This window comes from Trachurus japonicus, chromosome 7 (genome assembly GCF_045865225.1).
Source record: "Trachurus japonicus isolate A0001 chromosome 7, Traja_1.0".
NCBI classification, from domain to species: domain Eukaryota; kingdom Metazoa; phylum Chordata; class Actinopteri; order Carangiformes; family Carangidae; genus Trachurus; species Trachurus japonicus.
The window spans coordinates 20354450-20375645 of NC_140913.1; the positions used below are offsets into that span (position 1 = coordinate 20354450).

General features: G+C 44.1%; 1 protein-coding gene across 1 annotated transcript in view; it reads left to right on the plus strand.

Moving 5' to 3' along the window:
• Positions 1-14074: 14074 nt before the first annotated feature.
• The window catches only part of LOC146984650 (polypeptide N-acetylgalactosaminyltransferase 14-like), a 94885-nt gene continuing 87763 nt past the window's right edge, over positions 14075-21196 (plus strand). The window contains exon 1 of the mRNA XM_085783210.1: positions 14075-14255. Within this exon, the coding sequence (XP_085639336.1) occupies positions 14086-14255 (170 nt within the window). The 5' untranslated portion in view covers positions 14075-14085. The remainder of the gene's footprint in view (positions 14256-21196) is intronic.

Sequence of the window (21196 nt, forward strand, 5' to 3'; positions counted from 1 at the left end):
TTCTTAAAAAAAAAAAAAATCCCACGTCACATAATCCCACGATCACCTATTTACCACTCTTTTTTTTTTTTTTTTTACCAGGCCTACTGCTACTCTCGTCTTTTACTGAGTTATTCTCTCTTTTTTCCGGCCGTTTTTCCGTTTTTAGTAACGTTGGGTTGTAAAAATGCATCTTATTTTGGGGCTTTCTCTTAGCGTCACATGATCCTGCTTTGAGTCTGACCAATCAGCACAGAGTAAATCTCAAGCCCCACCAGGACTTCTTCAGGGCCGATCCGAGTACCTACCCCCAGGCAGGGACTCCGTTCGGCCCCGTAAAGGTTCCTGTAAACGGCCCTGAGGGGGAGGTTCCTGCAGTGGAGACACGCACCAACGGGGCTGGCCCCGTAAAATTACCCCGAAGTTCCTGCAGTGGAAACGCTCATAATGAGCCTCCGTAGCATAGCTCTGAGCAGCTCACGGCTCTGCTCCGCCGTTCTAAAAACAGCTTGCACCGACAATTAAAGGTAACGAACCTACTGCTATGACTATACACACTTAAAAATGTTGGGTTAAAAACAACCCAATATGGGTTATTTTTTAACCCAACACTGGTTAAATATTGGACAGAACACATGCTAGGTTATTTTGACCCAACAAGTTGGGTTGGTTTCCTTAAACCAACAGTTGGGTTGTTTATACAACCCAGTTGGGTTGTTCATATAACCCAATTAAGGGTTCACATTGACTACACTGCTGGGTTCTTTTAAACCAATCAAGTTGGGTTGCTAACTGAAGCTAGTACTCAACAGTGTGTCACAAACTTGCACTTAACAACTATATTGTGGCAGGCTAGGGTTCTATTTAACATAAACTCAAACAGAGACAAACTTTAGATCTTGTAGCAGCTCATACACCACTTAACTACAGGGAGAATGCTGTTTGTTATCCTCAGACCACCAGACAAGCTGCACACAAAGGAAGGGAGACCACTAACCAAAAACATAACTTCACTTATGGTGTCAAAGTGCTTATTTACAACAGTAATTGTAAACTGAGTAGAACATTGAATTAGTAAATTAGTGTGTAGAACAGTATCACTAAAGATTGTGTAGCTGTAACATCTGTGGCGATATGTAACAGAAATAACCTAAACTTAGAATCACAAACACACTGTCCCAAAGCATGCTGGGAAACTCCTCCCACCGAACCTCAACCTCAACCCAACATGTTGGGTAGTCCGAAATGACCCAACACAGTATAATGGAAATTACAACCCAACAGCTAATAACTCAACTGCCAACGACAGTAACCCAGCCAATTGGGTTCTTAGATTACCCAACTTAATGAAAACAACCCAATTAAACTAACCAACAGTCTCAACTCAGCTGTTGGGTTGAAAAAATAACCCAACATTTCTTAGAGTGTAGGGATTATGGCGATGGACCAATTTGACTAAATGTTGAACTATCCCTTTAAGATGAAGATAAAAGTGGAGTCTTCTTCCTGCTGTCCTACATCTAGATATAGAACACACACACACACACACACACACACACACACACACACACACACACACACGTATACATCCCACTGAGCAGCTGCTCTTCATGTCCCTCCTGGTAGAGAGAGTGTGCGATATGAAGTGTGTTAGTGTGTCTGTGTGTGTGTGTGTGTGTGTGTGTCTGTCTGTGTGTGTGTGTGTGTGTGTGTGTAGGTGTGTGTGTGTGTGTGTGTGTGTCGATGAGGCGTCTGGTCAGTGTGTAACTTCCTGTTGTGATGAAGATGATGATTATTTCTGTTTGATAAATCACTCACAGGATGAATCAGACTTTTCAAAATAAAGTTCACAGAGTGCTGCTGCTGTGTGTGTGTGTGTGTGTGTGTGTGTGTGTGTGTGTGTGTGTGCGTGCGTGTGTGTGTGTGTGTGTGAGTGTGTGTGTGTGTGTGTGTGTGTCGCAGACAGAGATGTACGAGCTGGAACAGAAAACAATGTAGAAACCAAACAAGCATCGCTGCTGCAGGGAGAATCTATACACACCTCTAATTGATGACTGAGCTGTGTGTGTGTGTGTGTGTAGGTGTGTGTGTGTGTGTGTGTGTGTGTAGGTGTGTGTAGGTGTGTGTGTGTGTGTGTGTGGTATTGACGTAGCTGTGCCTCTCCAGACCTGAGCTCAATAAGCCCTGACTTCAAACAAACAGCAACCACTTCATACAGAGGAGGAGGAAGAAGAGGAGGAGGAGGAGAGAGGGAGAGATGAGGAGGAGGAAGAGGAAGAGGAAGAGGAGGAAGGAGAGAGAGGTTGGAGGAAGAAGGAGAGAGAGAAGAGGAGGAGGAGGAAAAACACTGAGGAGAGAAGAGACGGATGGAGAAAGAATCCAGGATGAGGAAAAGTTGAGAAAACAGGAATGAGGGAGAGAGGGGAGGAGGGGAAAGGAGGAGGAAGAAGAAGGAGAGGAGGAGGAAAAAGAGGAGCAAGGAGAAGAAGAGGAGAGGAGGAGGAAGAGGAGGAGGAAGGAGGAGGAAGAAGAAGAGGAGGAAGAAGAGGAAGAGGAGGAAGAAGAAGAGGAGGAAGAAGAAGAAGAGGAGGAAGGAAGAAAAAGAGGAGGAAGGAGGAAGAGGAGAAGGAGGAGGAGGAGGAGGAGGAAGAGGAAGGAAGAGGAAGAAGAGGAAGAGGGGGAGCAAGGAGAAGAAGGAGCGAGGAGGAAGGAGGAGGAAGAAGAGGAAGAGGAGGAGCAAGAAAAAGAGGAGGATGAAGAAGAAGAGGAGGAGGAGGAGGAGGAGTCATGTGGTCAGGGGGGCGTGGCCTCTTCTGGTCTCAGCTCCGCCTCTTTGACCATATTTGGACGGGGGCGGGGTCACCCGAGCTGCAGTGTTACCACGGTAACAACCTGTGACACCTGCCTGGTTTTGTGAAGGGAGTTTTTTTAAAGATGGCGACAGCTTTGTGCCCGAGATATTTTCAAAATAAAACTTCCTGTAAAGCAGAAACCAACAGAAAGAGCAGAATTTACCCAGAATTCACAGCACTACAGAGTTGTGTTGAGGTGGAAGTGAACAGCAGAGTGACGATGACGATGATGCTCCTCTTCATCTTCATCGTCTGTGATCGTTTAATTTGCCTGAGAACAGGAAACAAGATAAGAGAAGGAGAAACACACACACACACACACACACACAAACACACACACACCGTCTTCTTCTCTGTCTGAAGCTGCAGCGCCACACACGCTCCACACACGCCGGAGGATGTACTACAGCGTTTTGGGTCGTTTTCAGGTGATCCGTGTGGACGCAGGTGTAATATTCAGATCATGCCAGTAGTCTGAATCAATGTTAATGTTTACCATAAGCTTGCATGTACTGCTTACGTCATTACGATAGTAGAGGCGCAAACCGGATGTGAGAGGCAGATTCTGTTAGTTCTCCAGCAATAAAGCAACATACTGCGAAGCTCCGTTTCTTCATTCTAAACTAAGTAAACGATACTCATAAATACCACAGCAGGTATTTCTGAAAACGATGCCGTGTTTACGGAGATTTTTTTCAAAACAATTAAGAAAAAGATCAGATTCGGTGAAGCAGCGTATTCGTCTGGACGGGGCCTCAGAAAACACCAACAGGGGCCTCCAACGACTGTCGTTATAACAACATAGGGCACTAACGAAGTCGAAACCAACTTTCCATCAAAGACAGTCATTTAAACGACTGTCGTTATAACAACATAGGGCACTAACGAAGTCGAAACCAACTTTCCATCAAAGACAGTCATGTTAACGACTGTCGTTATAACAACATAGGGCACTAACGAAGTCGAAACCAACTTTCCATCAAAGACAGTCATTTAAACGACTGTCGTTATAACAACATAGGGCACTAACGAAGTCGAAACCAACTTTCCATCAAAGACAGTCATGTTAACGACTGTCGTTATAACAACATAGGGCACTAACGAAGTCGAAACCAACTTTCCATCAAAGACAGTCCTTTAAACGACTGTCGTTATAACAAAATAGAGCACTAACGAAGTCGAAACCAACTTTCCATCAAAGACAGTCCTTTAAACGACTGTCGTTATAACAACATAGGGCACTAACGAAGTCGAAACCAACTTTCCATCAAAGACAGTCCTTTAAACGACTGTCGTTATAACAACATAGGGCACTAACGAAGTCGAAACCAACTTTCCATCAAAGACAGTCCTTTAAACGACTGTCGTTATAACACAATAGGGCACTAACGAAGTCGAAACCAACTTTCCATCAAAGACAGTCATGTTAACGACTGTCGTTATAACAACATAGGGCACTAACGAAGTCGAAACCAACTTTCCATCAAAGACAGTCATTTAAACGACTGTCGTTATAACAACATAGGGCACTAACGAAGTCGAAACCAACTTTCCATCAAAGACAGTCCTTTAAACGACTGTCGTTATAACAACATAGGGCACTAACGAAGTCGAAACCAACTTTCCATCAAAGACAGTCCTTTAAACGACTGTTGTTATAACAACATAGGGCACTAACGAAGTCGAAACCAACTTTCCATCAAAGACAGTCCTTTAAACGACTGTCGTTATAACAACATAGGGCACTAACGAAGTCGAAACCAACTTTCCATCAAAGACAGTCCTTTAAACGACTGTCGTTATAACAACATAGGGCACTAACGAAGTCGAAACCAACTTTCCATCAAAGACAGTCCTTTAAACGACTGTCGTTATAACACAATAGGGCACTAAAGAAGTCGAAACCAACTTTCCATCAAAGACAGTCATGTTAACGACTGTCGTTATAACAACATAGGGCACTAACGAAGTCGAAACCAACTTTCCATCAAAGACAGTCATTTAAACGACTGTCGTTATAACAACATAGGGCACTAACGAAGTCGAAACCAACTTTCCATCAAAGACAGTCCTTTAAACGACTGTCGTTATAACAACATAGGGCACTAACGAAGTCGAAACCAACTTTCCATCAAAGACAGTCCTTTAAACGACTGTCGTTATAACACAATAGAGCACTAACGAAGTCGAAACCAACTTTCCATCAAAGACAGTCCTTTAAACGACTGTCGTTATAACAACATAGGGCACTAACGAAGTCGAAACCAACTTTCCATCAAAGACAGTCCTTTAAACGACTGTCGTTATAACAACATAGGGCACTAACGAAGTCGAAACCAACTTTCCATCAAAGACAGTCCTTTAAACGACTGTCGTTATAACACAATAGGGCACTAACGAAGTCGAAACCAACTTTCCATCAAAGACAGTCCTTTAAACGACTGTCGTTATAACACAATAGGGCACTAAAGAAGTCGAAACCAACTTTCCATCAAAGACAGTCATGTTAACGACTGTCGTTATAACAACATAGGGCACTAACGAAGTCGAAACCAACTTTCCATCAAAGACAGTCCTTTAAACGACTGTCGTTATAACACAATAGGGCACTAAAGAAGTCGAAACCAACTTTCCATCAAAGACAGTCCTTTAAACGACTGTCGTTATAACAACATAGGGCACTAACGAAGTCGAAACCAACTTTCCATCAAAGACAGTCCTTTAAACGACTGTCGTTATAACAACATAGGGCACTAACGAAGTCGAAACCAACTTTCCATCAAAGGCAGTCATTTAAACGACTGTCGTTGGCACTTGGAGCACAAAGGGAACCAGTGACATCATCCCCCTTGTGAACGCCCACACAAGAGGTTAAATAGTGAGTCTCCACACCAGATAGTTGGACCAGTCCCAGCCTGGTCAGATGCTACATGAACTGATGAAGCCTCTTGGATGACCATCGCCATGACAACACAACACGTCAGTTAAACAGACTGTCGCTTCTTTTCTTTTCTTTTTTTCTATCGTTTTTGGTCAGTGTTCTCTGATGTTTTTTTTTTAAAGTATATTTTTTTCGGCTTTTTGCCCTTATTTGACAGCGATGACAGCAGAGACAGACAGGAAATGGGGAGGCAGAGAGAGGGGGAACGACACGCAGGAAAGGCCCGCCCGACGCGGGACCCGAACCGGGGACGCCCGCGGCGAGGACCGCAGCCTCCACATGGGGCGGCCGCTCCACCCACTGCGCCACGCACCGCCCCTTCTCTGATGTTTTGATCCCAGTCTGGGATGAGAGCAGAGCGGAGCGGAGCTTTGTTTTGGTGATATGAGACGCGACCGGCGCGATGACGTAGCGTCACGTAACGTTTAGTGTCATCACGTAAATTAGTGGGTTGACGCGGGTCTGGCGTTCCCACTGCAAGCCGTTCGGAGCCGAGCCGATTAAAGGCGATTTTAACCCGCGTCGCTTGCCGAGTCGTCGACGCGGGTCGGTGCCTTTCCCACTGCCACCAGAAGCCGATTGTTAGCGAGTTTAAACGGGTTTTTTGGCCAGTGGGAAAGAGGTATGAGAGACGGATTCAAACCAGCAGCTCTGACACCTAAGAGAGAGTAATGTGTGTGTAATGTGTGTAATGTGTGTGTGTGTAATGTGTGTGTGTGTGTGTGTAATGTGTGTAATGTGTGTGTAATGTGTGTAATGTGTGTGTGTGTGTGTAATGTGTGTGGTTTCAGCTTCTCATTATGATTCTCAATGTCTCCGTCTCGTCTGGATGAATTAATAGGTTCAAACTCTGTCTGTCTATTACACACACACACACACACACAGGTTGTTTAACTGAATGCTGAATGTGTCCAGACCTGAAGCTCTGAGCTGCTGAGAAACAACTCCTCCTCCTCTCTTCTCCTCCTCCTCCTCTTCCTCTCTTTTCTCCCCCTCCTCTCTCTCTCTACCTGCACCAGGTGAACCAGTCATTTGTCTCAATGGTGACAGAGAGAGAGAGAGTTCATCCCTCCATCTCTCATTATCGCTCCTGTTCTTCTCTCTGTCTTTATTCTATCCTCCTCTTTCTCTTGCCCTACATCTTCCTCTCTTCTCTCCTTCCATCCTCCTCTCTCTCTCCTTCTATTCTCCTCTCTATCTCCCTCCATCCTTCTTTCTTTCCGTCCATCCTCCTCTCTTCTCTCCTTCCATCCTCTTCTCTCTCTCCCTCCCTCCATCCTCCTCACTTCACTCCTTCTTCCCGTTTTTTCTTGTCTCATTTCATCACTGTTTTCTTTTCCTCATTCTCTTCTCTCCATCATCTTTACTCTTTCTTTTACATGGTCTACTCCTCCTCTTTCTTTCTTTCTTTCTTTCTTTCCCTCTCTCTCTGTCTTTTTCTTTCTTTCTTTCTTTCCCTCTCTCTCTGTCTTTTTCTTTCTTTCTTTCTTTCCCTCTCTCTCTGTCTTTTTCTTTCTTGCTTTCTTTCTTTCTTTCTTTCTACCCCTCTCTCTCTGTCTTTTTCTTTCTTTCTGTCTTTCTTTTGCTCTTTTCTCATCCCTCCTTCGTCTCTCTCTCACATTCTCTCCATTTCTTCCGCCTCCCTCTTGTTCTTCATGCTTCGTGGTCACAGAACAACCGGCAACACACACACACACACACACGCACACACACACACACACACACACACACACACACACACACACACACACACACGGCCTCTAATGGCCCCATTTAGACAATGTGTCGCATCAGCAAGTTGTATGGCTGAATAATGAGGAGGAGAAAGAGGAGGAAGAAAAGGAGGAGGAAGAGAAAGTGGAGGAGGAAGAAAAGAGGAGGAGAAAGAAATAATAGAAAGTGGTGGACAAAGAAAAGGAGGAGGAAGAGAAAGAGGAGGAGGAAGAAAAGAGGAGGAGGAGAAGGAAAAAGAGGAGGAGAAGGAGGAAGTGGAGGAGGAAGAAGAGAGAGGAGGAGAAAGAGGAGGAGGAGAAGGGAGAAAAAGATGAGAAAGAAATAAGAGAAAGAGAAGGAGGAAGAGGAGGAAAAAGAAAGAAGACAAAGAGGAGGAGGAATAGGAGGAGGAGGAAGAAGAAAGAGGAGGAGAAAGAGGAAGATGAGGAGGGAGAAGAGAGAGGAGAAGAAGGAGGAGGAGGAGAAGGAAAAGGAGGAGGATAAGGAAGGAAAGGAGGAGGAAGACAAAGAGAAGGAGGAGGAGGAAGAAGAAAGAAAAGGAGGAGAAAGAAATAATAGAAAGTGGTGGAGAAAGAAAAGGAGGAGGAAGAGAAAGAGGAATAGGAGGAAGAAAAGGAGGATAAAGAAATAAGAGGAAGAAGGAGGAAGAGGAGAAAGAGAAAGAGGAGGAAGAAGAAAAGAAGGAAGAGAAAGAGAAGGAGAGAGAAAAAGGGAGGAGGAAGAAAAGGAGGAAGAGAAAGAGGAAGTGTTGTTCTTCCTCCTCTTCCTCGTCTGTAAATGTTGTTCTGTTCAACACAACATCAGCCCTGACCCGGTGTGTGTGTGTGTGTGTGTGTGTGTCTGTGTGTGTGTGCGTGTGTGTGTGTGTGTGTGTGTGTGTGTGTGTGGTCGCCGTGGAGACGAACGGCCTCGGGGGTTTTTGCTGAAGTTATGTTTATGACGGAGCAGAAGAGAGAGAGAGAGAGAGAGAGAGTGATAATGTTCATTCTTTATGTCGCCCGCCCGCTATGAAACATCCACACACACACACACACACACACACACACACACACACACACACACACACACACACACACACACACACACACACACACACACACACACACACACACACACACACACACACACACTGTCTTTATCAACTGAAACACACACTCTCTCAGGCTCGCCACTGATACCTACACTCATAAATGATACACACACACACACACACACTGAGCTGCGTGTGTGTGTCTCATAAATGATGTACTCTCTCTCCCTCTATTTTTTCTCTCTTCCTCTCTCTCTCCCTACTTTCTGTCTCTCCCTCTATTTCTCTCTCTGTCTCTTTCCATTCAATTCCAACAGCTTTATTGGCACAAACAGAACAGAAATGTGTTGTTGCCAAAGTATTTTACAAAACATTTACATACATTACAATATTACAATTCATATTTAGTACAGCACAATGCAATTGTATACAATTATAAATATATATATAAATATAGATAGATAGAATAGAATAAATATAATGTATTTGGATGTTATCGTGAGTCATAGGCTGTGTTGTAAATCTCCCCCTATCACAGATGTAGTTCACTAACTATATAGTGTGTTCAACATTTTGTAGTGTTGTTCGAATTCTCCGCGATTAATTTCATCCACTATGTAGTGGATGACAAAACACCCACAATGCACCGCAAAACTGAGTGAACAAGCGATGTACACTACTTTCTACTCCCGTATCCCACAATGCAATGCGGTCGTGTTTTGCCAGAGAAGAAGAGGAAGCTAATTAGCATGTTAGCTAGGATTTCTTTAGGTTATTTAGCAGTAAACTCCTCAGACGTATTTGTCTTGGCTCCGTTTGCCTGAGCAGCAGGAGTTGGGCAGCAGCATCCCAACAACAACAGGCAGCATTAAATCAATCTGATAAAGAAACTGTAGTAGAATATGGAGGAAATACCAGCTAACGAGCTAAGCTAATAGCCACAGAGCTGTTAACGGCTCACAGTCGGTAGTCGACAGCAGGTGACCAGCTCTGCAGACCGGCTGCTGTCTCTGTGATGTCCCGGTCGTTGCGGAGCTTCACTTCTCTGAAAAACATCGGAGCAAACTTCTAAACAGCCGTCATTTGGATAAACTGGCCGTAGATTTGGGATCTAAACAGTTACTTTCTTGCATGAAAAAATATTAAAACTAAGTAGTACGGTAGTTTGCTGTTTCGGAAAGAGCCGTTGCTGTGTTTATTTCCGCCTGTGCGACGCGGAATGACGTCCTCCCACTTTGGTTCCACTAACTGGTGTGAAAGCTGCTGGTTCACCAGACAGCACCGAGGTTCTGAGACTTCCGAAACCGAACCAGTGCCAGAACCGTGGCAGTGTGAAACCCAAGGGGGCAGTTGTGGGTCTGAGAAGTGAAGTCACTTCCTCGTTCAACAAGCTACAATCCCCTCTTCTTCCTCTGGGGGCTGGTGTCAGAAAGCAGCATTCTCCATAGACCCCCATGTTAAAATCACCCACTTTACATCCTCAATAAACATGATCAAAGCCTGGTGTCAGAACGTTTTCTGGTCTCAATCGATAGTTTCTACCCCCGCACACACTCTGAGGGGTTTAACTCTACCGTTTTACTGTTATTAGGTTAAAACTCTGAGGGGTTTAACTCTACCGTTTTACTGTTATTAGGTTAAAACTCTGACCAATCAGGGCGCGGAAACGTTGAGTGACAGGTCCGAGCAGCTCCGTGGACAGCTGCTTCGAGGCCAGTGGGCGGGTTCTCGGCCGGCCAATCCAACATGGCGCTGTTCAGGCCGCCATGTTGGAGTCACAAAAACGACTCCCCAAAACCAATGGGGGACGTCACGGATGCTACGTCCATTCTTTTTACAGTCTATGGTAGATACTTTACTATACACTCATACTGTCTTGTAGTTCTGCTTGAATTTCCTCTCAAAATGCATCAGATTGATGCGTTCAAATATGAAATATTCTAAATTTAGAGGGGTCGTATCCTTCTCACCTTTTTGACCCATGACCCGTTTTCATGTCTGCTCATATCACGTACCAAAAGCGGGGCAACTGGTTTATGCTCTGTCTGACCCCCCGGCTCATTCTGGTCAATGGGATAAAGGAGCCAAACGTTGATTGTCAGCGAGTCGACCCGCGTTTGAAAAACCTGCGTTGACCCGCTAATTTTAGTGGGAAAGCGGCCTCTCTTTCTCCTTCTCTCTTTCCCTCTATTTTCTCTCTCTCTCTCTCTGTCTTTATGATCCACTTTAACTCACCTGCTTTTATTCCCTTTGTTCCCCCCCCCCCTCCTCCTCCCTCCTCCTCTGGCCTGTTTCACTAACGGCCTGTTTTACATGATCGCTGCCTGGTTTCTGAAGCGTTGCCGCTATAACTCGTGCTGCTTGATTTCTTCCTTTTACTCTGTGTGTGTGTGTGTGTGTGGTATTGATTTCCACTTCCTGTGTCCAGACCATCAGGCAGCAGCAGCAGCAGCAGCAGAGAGAGGAGAGCTGAGTCTGGACTGACGCAGCCTCGTTTCTGCTGAAGAGACTCTATTGAAACTAGATCCTGTTGTTGTTGATGATGATGATGTGTTCAAGGACACTCCGTCATCACAGCAGCACAAAGAGAAGAGAAACTGCAGAGCTTTTATTCTTTATTCTGAAAAATTTCCACTGCCAGAACGTAAACATCAACCTTCAAACCTGCACTTTCAAATAAAAGGAGCAGTTCACATTATTAACCACAGCAACAAGAGGTCATTTATTAACAAAAATCATTGTATTTATTAGGGCTGTCAAACGATTAATTTTTCTAATCGCGATTAATCGCATTTTTTCCATAGTTAACTCGCGATTAATCTCTATTAAAGGACAATTCCAGGCGAATTCAACTCAGGGGTGTATTTTCATATCATCTTAGGTCTAAAAGAATGAATCTGAAGATTTTCAGTTTAATCGCTCCTGTCTTGCGGTAGTTGCGTCTGTCCGTGCATCGCCACGGCAGCAATGAATGGGAGTGGATGTAAGTTCTGCTGTTTAGGCTGTTTACAGCCCTCAAAGCCGCAATTTTTTTCCACAGACAGCGTCAGATGGAGACTCAAACATGCACCGAGAAGTTTATTTACTTCAAGCAAGCCGGCATGTTTGTAAAAGTCGATCTAATTCAAAGTCTCCCGGAGCCTCGCGCGAGCCCGAAGTTGCAGTGCTGGTGTATTCAGGCGCAGTGGGAGCTACCGCTTGTGTCATAAACACAGGAATATCAACTCTTTACTTGCTTGAAGTGTACATTTTTTTCCACAGACAGCGTCAGATGGCTACTCAAAGATGCGCCGATAAGTTTTTTTTACTTGAAGCAAGTAAAGAGTTGATATTCCTGTGTTTATGACACAAACGGGAGCTTTTCCCACTGCACCTGAACACACCGTGCACGGCAACTGGGTCTCGCGCGAGACTCCGGGAGACTTTGAATTAGATCTAGTTTTACAAACATGTCGGCTTGTTGAAGTAAATAAACTTCTCGGTGCATGTTTGAGTCTCCATCTGACGCTGTCTGTGGAAAAAAATTGCGGCTTTGAGGGATGGAAACAGCCTAAACAGCAGAACTTACATCCACTCCCATTCATTGCTGCCGTGGCGATGCGGGGACAGACGCAACTACCGCAAAACAGGAGCGATTAAACTGAAAATCTTCAGATTCATTCTTTTAGACCTAAAATGATAGGAAAATACACCCCTGAGTTGAATTCGCCTGGAATTGTCCTTTAAAAATATTATATATGGGCTTTGGACTTTCAACACTCCAAAGTGTTATAATCTCTAGACAAACAACTTTTAGACCAGACCTAGCAGGCCTAGTACCTAATCATAACACATGATGCATGAAACTCACACAGAATTGAAACGAATTGCATCCAGTGGAAATTGCCCTTTACTTTGCTACGTCTCTGCCTGGCCATGTGCATTTGTTGACAACCGATGCCGTCAAAAAAATCAATACATGGCCATGTGCATTTGTTGACAACAAAGCCGTCAAAAAATCAATGGATAGAGCTGTGGATATATGTTAGACTGTGTATATTTGTGTAGCAACCAACTTGAAGGTGCCTTACCGCCACCTACTGGACTGGAGGTCCCACACTCCAGTCCTCCAGTCCAGCAGACAGAGGACAAAATGGGCCGCGATTAACCGCGTTTAAAAAATTTAATCGCGTTAATTTTTTTAATTAATCTAATCGCGATTAACGCGTTAACTCTGACAGCCCTAGTATTTATTTATTTATATCATAATTATCTGACTCTTTTTACCTTTAACAATATTATACGTTATATTATACGTACGTTAATGGTTTGTGATGCTGTTAATGGGTCGACTCAACAAGCAGCTCCTCTTTTTCTCAAGAACAAGAAGAAAAGAGCCCAACATTCGTCTCTTTTATAGCAGAGAAAAGGAAGTTAAAAAGCTCTCTGAATCTTCTTTAAGTAAAGTGACCTTTAAAAGCTCTCCAGACGCCTTTAAATAGTCTCTCACCACACACACACTGTTCGCGTACGATTTTTTTTTTTTCAGCAGGTTAATTAGTGACATAGATATTTATTTTCCTTTTCTTCATCCTGTCTTTTATTTTGAAGGGCTGATCCATGAGAAGATGTAAACAAAAACCTCAATCTCAGTCTAGTTTTCCATCTCCTCTCTCTCTCTCAGCTTTTCTCTGGGGCTCTATAGTAACAACAGGTCGGTGTCGGCCAATCAGAAGAGAGGAGGAGGCTCTGAGACTCTCTTCTGATTGGCTGACTGTTTTCTAAAGTGATCCAATTAAAAAACAGAGCAGATTTCAGAATAAAACACTCAGAGAAACCAAATCCTGCAAAGTTGTGTGTTGGTTGGTTGGATGGTGGGTCCAGGTGGTGGTGAGGGGGCGGGGCTTAGTTGTGACATCACAAAGTGACAGGAAGTCCTGACGGCTGGTTCTTAAAGGGATAGTTCAACATTTTGGCAAATTGGCCCATTGCCATAATCCCTATAGTCGTAGCAGTAGGTTTGTTACCTTTAATTGTCGGTGCAAAGTGTTTTTAGAACGGCGGAGCAGAGCCGTGAGCTGACAGAGTTGTTTTAGAGGGAAATACAGAGACTGATGATGAAAAACTGTCCCTGAAGGCAACGTGCATCAGCGGTTTTGCATGAATTTCCCTCTAAAACAACTCTGTGTGGTAACGTTGTGTTATTATCTCATAGCGTGGTGAATGTGCAGCTCACAACTTGTCCACCAGAGCGTTGTGGAGTTGTTGGATTGTGTATTTGATGAGTTTGATGATGAGGGAAACCATGAAATCCCATAATGAGCCTCCGTAGCGTAGCTCTGAGCAGCTCACGGCTCTGCTCCGCCGTTCTAAAAACAGCTTGCACCGACAATTACAGGTAACAAACCTACTGCTATGACTATAGGGGTTATGGCAATGGGCCAATTTGCCAAAAATGTTGAATTTATCCCTTTTCTGAAGGAGCTTTAAGCTTCGATATCAGAGTGATCGATGATTGATTGATTGATTGATTGATTGATTGATTGATTGATTGATTGATTGGTTGACAGATGTCGGACGCGGAGTGGGAGGACATGTTGGACGGCTTTGACGAGCGCGGCTACTTGGCGGCGCGGCGCTGGCGGCCCGGCGACGACCCATACACGCTGTACGCCTTCAACCAGAGAGAGAGCGAGAGGATCCCCAGCAACAGAGCACTGAGAGACACCCGGCACTACAGGTACACACACACACACACACACACACACACACACAGTAACGCAGGGCCGTTGCTAGGAATTCTGGGCCCCCTTAAAGAATACTAAAGTGGGCCCCTCCCCCTAACTTTTCCTTTTTTTTTCTTAGACTACGTATGTATTATCGTTTTTTATTTAGCCTTCTTTGTTTTGATGCTAATGCAGCATTACACTGCAAAAACTCAAGTATCTTAGCAAGAATATTTGTCTTATTTCTAGTCAAAATGTCATTTCTAGTCAAAACAAATCTCATTCTACTTAAAATAAGACTCATCATATTAAAAGCAGCTTGTTTTTAGACACTTTTTACTTCTTTCAAGCAGATTCTCACTTGGAATAAGTAGAAAAAATCTGATAGTGGAGCAAGTTTTTCTTCCTTATTACAAGCACAAAAAACTTACTTTCACTGGCAGATTTTTCTATTTATTGTGAATTGAAGTGAAAATGATCTAAAAACAAGTTAATTTTTAGGTGATGAGTCTTATTTTAAGTGGAAAGAGATTAGTTTTGACTAGAAATGAGACATTTGGACAAGAAATAAGACAAATATTCTTGGAAAGATGTTGAGTTTTTACAGTGTACTATGAGTATTAGTCAGGGTCTCACGCAGAATAAATCAGTCATACAAAGATTAGACTACTGGGGTTTTTTATGGGCCCCACTGGGCGCTGGGCCCCTAGAGTTATCATCACCTTTCTCCCCTAGACAACGGCCCTGCAGTAACGCACACACAGCAACACGCACACTGTGTTTGTTGCTGCAGTGGGTGTGTGAGGTGAAGTTTATCTGTTCAGTCGGAGGCAGCTGTCGACCTGTGGAGGAATCTGGTTATGACACACATGCACACACACACACACAACACACAGTAACACACACAGACACACACTCGATGCTGTGATGTATGCATCTGTCCACGCTACACTGCATAGAAATAAAACTTATCGGCGCACACACACACCCAGAGTGAGTGCAGCAGCCTGCAGCAGCAACAACAACAACACACTGATACTACAGTTCAGCAGCACAGGTATGCACACACACACACACACACACACACAGACTAACACACACAGTAACACACACACACACACACACTGTAACACAACCCAGTGGTTCGGCAGCAGCAGCTCTCTGCTCCTGATTAATCCTCTCATTTAGATTATGGAACCAAACAGGTTTTCACAGTGAAACACCAAATTACAATCCGTCGGCTCAGAAATTAAATTAAACACCAAAATAGAAAAATCCTCTTAGAGTCTGTCAGAGGAAACGCTCACACACTGATAACAGCTACACACACACACACACACACACACACACACACACTGTACCAGATAACACACACACACACTCACTCACTCTGCTTGTGTTGCCTCCTCTGTCTGTTCTCTCTACATGTGGATTGATCAGATGTATTGATAATGCAGCCGTCGTCTTCTATGATTGGTTGGTTGGTTGGTTGATTGATTGATTGACAGCTGTGTGTGGTGCAGTGTGTAACGATGGACACACACTTCACACACTTCACACACTCACACTCAGTTGATGCCGTCGGGCTGTTTGAGTGTGTGAGTGAGCAGGATGACACCTTACGTTGCCATGGAAACGACGGCGATGGGAGGCATGGGCGAGGGATGAGGTCGTCCACTGGGACGTTGCACATTGTGATGATGATGATGGACTCTGTTGGGGGGGGGGGGGTTGTTGTTGTTGTTTTTGCAGAGAGTGAGAGAGAGTTTGGAGCCGTGATTTAAAATCCAGTGAAGTTGATCAAACGATCACTGAGCCGACGTCGTCAGTGGTGATTAATAATAATTAATTAATTGATTAATTATTGATTCATTCATTTGCGTGGCCGCTGTTCAGACCACATGATGACGACTTCACAGGTCTTAGTTATTAATAAAGTCTAGATGAATAAAGTCTGGATTCACAAACTCTATAAAGTCTGGATTAATAAACTCTGGATGAATAAAGTCTGGATTAATAAACGTTGGATTCACAAACTCTATAAAGTCTGGATGAATAAAGTCTGGATGAATAGACTCTAGATTAATAAACTCTGGATTAACAAATTTTAGATGAATAAACTCTGCATAATACACACTGGATTAATAAACTCTGGATATGTAAACTCTATATTAATAACGTCTTGATGAGTAGACTCTTGATTAATAAACTCTGGATTAATAAACTCTGAATAAACAAACTCTAGATTAATAAACTCTGGATGAACAAACTTTAGATTAATAAACTCTGCATAATACACACTGGATTAATAAACTCTGGATATGTAAACTCTGTATTACTGTAATAAACTCTGTATTAACAAAGTCTGGATTGTGTTGATCCTCAGCCTCAGCGTGCCGAGCTAACCTCTGTTAGCGTCGCTGGTCACGTACGTCGCCTCGCTCTGCGGCTGAATCCTGCAGATGACGGGATGTTTGATGTCTGACTCAGTCGAAGCTGCTGCTTCTGACGCTGTGTGTGTGTGTGTGTGTGTGTGTGTGTCAAACTGTGTGTGTGTGTTTGTGTCAAACTGTGTTGGTTTGTGTGCGCGAGTGCTTCCACACGTCCATATGTGTGCGCTAATGTGCGTAAATGCGTGTGGTGTCGATCGGCTGCATCATCTGCTGTGTTTCCGGAGGAGGGAAATTCACTGTAGAGCTGACATAAGGCGGCTGAGAAGAGTGTGTGTCTGAGAGTGTGTATGTGTGTGTCTGTGAGTGTGTGTGAGTGTGAGTCTGAGTGTGTGTGTGACTGTGTGTGTGTCTGTGTGTTTGACAGAGAAAGTGAGAAGTGTGTGTAGGAAGGGGGGAAACCAGGGATACGCTTACACATTAATCTGTTAGCACTGAGGTAGGGGGCTGATAGTGCTCATTTATCTTGGATAGGGTGTGTGTGTGTGTGTGTGTGTGTGTGTGTGTGTGTGTGTGTGTGTGTGTGTGTGTGTCTGTGTGTGTGTGTGTGTCTGTGTGTGTCAGTGTGTGTGTGTGTGTGTGTGTGATGTGATTATCTGTTAACTCAGTTACCATGCAGCTGTAGATCTCAGCAGAGCCTGGCAGAGTGATAGGAGCTCATCCTGAGTTTCTGTGGAGAGAGAAGAGAAAGTAGAGGTTGAGTTTTCTTAGAAAAAGAAAAACCTCTTCACCTGAGGAGGAGGAAGAGGAAGAGGAGGAGGAGGACGTCACTGTCGCCATCTTGGCACAGGCGTTCTTCCTGATTTGTCTGAAATTTGTCCATTTTAGTGTCTAAATATTCAGAAGAGTGTGTATGTGTTGTGATAAAAATTAGTCCAATATTTACTACAGTGACTGGTCTCCTAAAGGGGGCGGAGTCACGGCCTGCTGGTCTCCAAAAGGGGGCGGAGTCACGTCCTGCTGGTCTCCTAAAGGGGGCGGAGCCACGGTCTGTTGGTCTCCTAAAGGGGGCGGAGTCACGGTCTGCCGGTCTCCTAAAGGGGGCGGAGTCACGGTCTACTGGTCTCCTAAAGGGGGCGGAGCCACGGTCTGTTGGTCTCCTAAAGGGGGCGGAGTCATTAGCTGCTGGTCTCCTAAAGGGGGCGGAGTCACGGTCTGCCGGTCTCCTAAAGGGGGCGGAGTCACGGTCTGCTGGTCTCCTAAAGGGGGCGGAGCCACGGTCTGTTGGTCTCCTTGAACCAACTCATAGTGGAATGGTTGGTTTCTAAACCGTCTTTGCCTGTAGTGGTGGTTTCTGCTGCTTGATGCACTTTTATATCTGCATTTGTTTTATTTATCTGTTTATTTATCTCTTCTCATCTGATCATAAAGGAATCCACAGCTTCTATTAGAGTAAACACAATGACATGTTTCTTCCCTCTCTTAATTTCTTTGTCATTTTATTTACCTATATAATAAAGAGTATTGTTCATCAACATAAGCTCAGTCAAAGAAAAACAGTCGGTTCAGTTTGTGTGTGTGTGTGTTTCCTAGGTGTGAACACCAGCTGATCTCTGGGTAATGTAGTGCTCAGTCAGCAGCTCTGCAGTCAGTCAGAGTAAAGAGGAGGAGGAGGAGGAGGAGGAGGAGGAGCGGGTAGATGAGCAGTCAGGAGAAGCTCCAGTGGAGATCACAGCAGCTCTGCTGTTATTTTCCCAGCAGGACCCAACATCCCATAAAGATCAGACTGCAGAACTCTGACCTGGTCTGAGGACAGAGAACGTCTACACACACAGTGGACAGGTGTCTCCTACAAAATAAAGCTTTAGAGGTTTAACTTTACATGTGTTTTATTGTGAAAGGATGAAACATAAAAAATAAAAATAAAATATATATAAACCATCTCAGTGTAGTTTTCCATCTCCTCTCTCAGCTTCTCTCTGGAGCTCTATAGTAACAACAGGTCGGTGTCAGCCAATCAGAAGAGAGGAGGCTCTGAGCCTCTCTTCTGATTGGCTGACTGTTTTCTAAAGCGATCTAATACAAAATAGAGCAAATTTCAGAATAAAACACTCAGAGAAACCAAATCCTGCAGAGTTGTTGTTGTTGGATGGTGGGTCCAGGTGGTGAGGGGGCGGGGCTTAGTTGTGACATCACAAAGTGACAGGAAGTCCTGACGGCTGGTTTTAAGGCTCAGTTTCTGAATACAGGCTGTGTGCATTTCTCTGTGGACTGAGGCTTTGATACTTTCACAGTATTAATATAGAACCTAGAGCTGCTTTATAATCACACTACACATGGACATCTACCTTTATACTGTATGGAGCTTTAACACAAACATCTACCTTTATACTGTATGGAGCTTTAACACAAACATCTACCTTTATACTGTATGGAGCTTTAACACAAACATCTACCTTTATACTGTATGGAGCTTTAACACAAACATCTACCTTTATACTGTATGGAGCTTTAACACAAACATCTACCTTTATACTGTATGGAGCTTTACTGTAATATCTTTACTCTGTATATTCTATCACGTCTGTAACAGCGGCCGACTCTTAACAGAATAAAGAGTTTCTTCTGTTTCCTCGTCGCTGCACTGGAGCTGAACTTCAGATCATGTAACTCGTCCTGTTCTGTCAGAAAAGTCTTGTTCAAACAGACGTCAGAGTGAACGTGTCCCTGTGGCCGACACCTCGCCGCCTCTGTCTGTGTGTGTGTGTGTGTGTAGAGGTGTTGGGATGGAGGAGAGGAGGTATATGCACTGCAAAAACTCAAGTATCTTACCAAGAATATTTGTCTTATTTCTAGTCAAAATGTCATTTCTAGTCAAAACAAATCTAATTCTACTTAAAATAAGACTCATCACATTAAAAAGTAGCTTGTTTTTAGACACTTTTTACTTCTTTCAAGCTGATTTTCACTTGGAATAAGTAGAAAAAATCTGATAGTGGAGCAAGTTTTTCTTTCTTATTACAAGCACAAAAAACTTGCTTTGACTGGCAGATTTTTCTACTTATTTCAAGTGAAAATTTGTTTGAAACAAGTGAAAATGATCTAAAAACAAGTTAATTTTTAGGTGAGGAATCTTATTTTAAGTGGAAAGAGGTTAGTTTTGACTAGAAATGAGACATTTTGACAAGAAATAAGACAAATTTTCTTGGAAAGATTTTGAGTTTTTGCAGTGTGGGAGAGATGGGGGAGATAGAAGAGGAGGTAGAGGAGAGGAGGAGGAGATGCCACAAGCTGCTGAGAGGAAAGATAATTGCCACATGCAGAGCTGGAGAGTGTGTGTGTGTGTGGTTGTGTGTGTGTGTGTGTTTAAACCACTCCACTCCAGTGCTCTGCTATTATCTCAGTGAACAATGGAGCCTCCCCCCAGACAGACAGACAGACAGACAGTCTATAAACCCACCGGGGATTAAGATCCCAGCTCGGAGACAATGGGCCGAGACCGGACGGACGGAGGAGACGTACGTGCACGTCGTCCCGCAGGAGGAGCGGGAGGACGAGGACGAAGACACACACACACACACACACACACCGTCGGCACGGCAACAAGGGCAGACTGCTAAAAGGCAGCGCTAACCCGACACAAAGGAAAAACAGAGGGAAGTGTTTGGACAACGACAATGACAACGACAGCAACAACCTTGAGACAGAATCAGAATCACAGCTGATGCGATCAGGCAGTGAAGTGGTTAATTAGTGAAGATGAGACTTCAGTAAGCCTATCACCTGGACACTGTGGCTGTGTTCGAAACCACATACTCCATACTACATACTTCCATACTGCATACTTCCATACTCCATACTACATACTAATCGATCATACAGTATGCAGAGCGTTCACACTGCTGCGTACTATGATAACCCACAATGCATTTCGCTCCTGCCCGAGCCGAAATCAGCCGCCCTGAAGCTGATTTCACTTAAGCTCTAAACTCTGTAAATATATAACTTCAGCAACATTTGAAACATTTTCAGGCGAGAAAGTACTACTTCGTATCCCCATGGTGTTGAAAAAATGACAAAATAACACCTATTTACAATTTTAGTCGGGCGAAGTCGGACTTCTCTGGCGTTAGTAAAACCAGCCGTAGTGAGCACTGTACTTCCGGTTTCTGTGTCAAAATAAAGCACCCGTTGCAATTGACCATAAAGAAAGCCGTTACAATGACGTCAGTGCTCTTACTTTATAAACAGGAAGTGAACCTGTCCCCATTGTGGCTAGCTTGCTCACATTTGTATTGCTGCCCCTCCATTTTTCCTCTCGTCCGCTCGGCTCCTCCTTCTCCGTTCTTTTTTTTTTTTTTTTTTCGCGGCAAGGAAGAGGCGGTCCTTGACGTCACGTTGCGTTGCATCTTGGGTAGTTTGAGTATGAGTAGTGACCTCATGATGTATACTCAACATTTCGGCCGAATCTAGTATGCATCCGGGAACTTCTCGCCTACTGCAAATCGCATACTGCGCAGTGTGAACATACTGCATACTCAAATCGTTAGTATGAGTAGTACGAG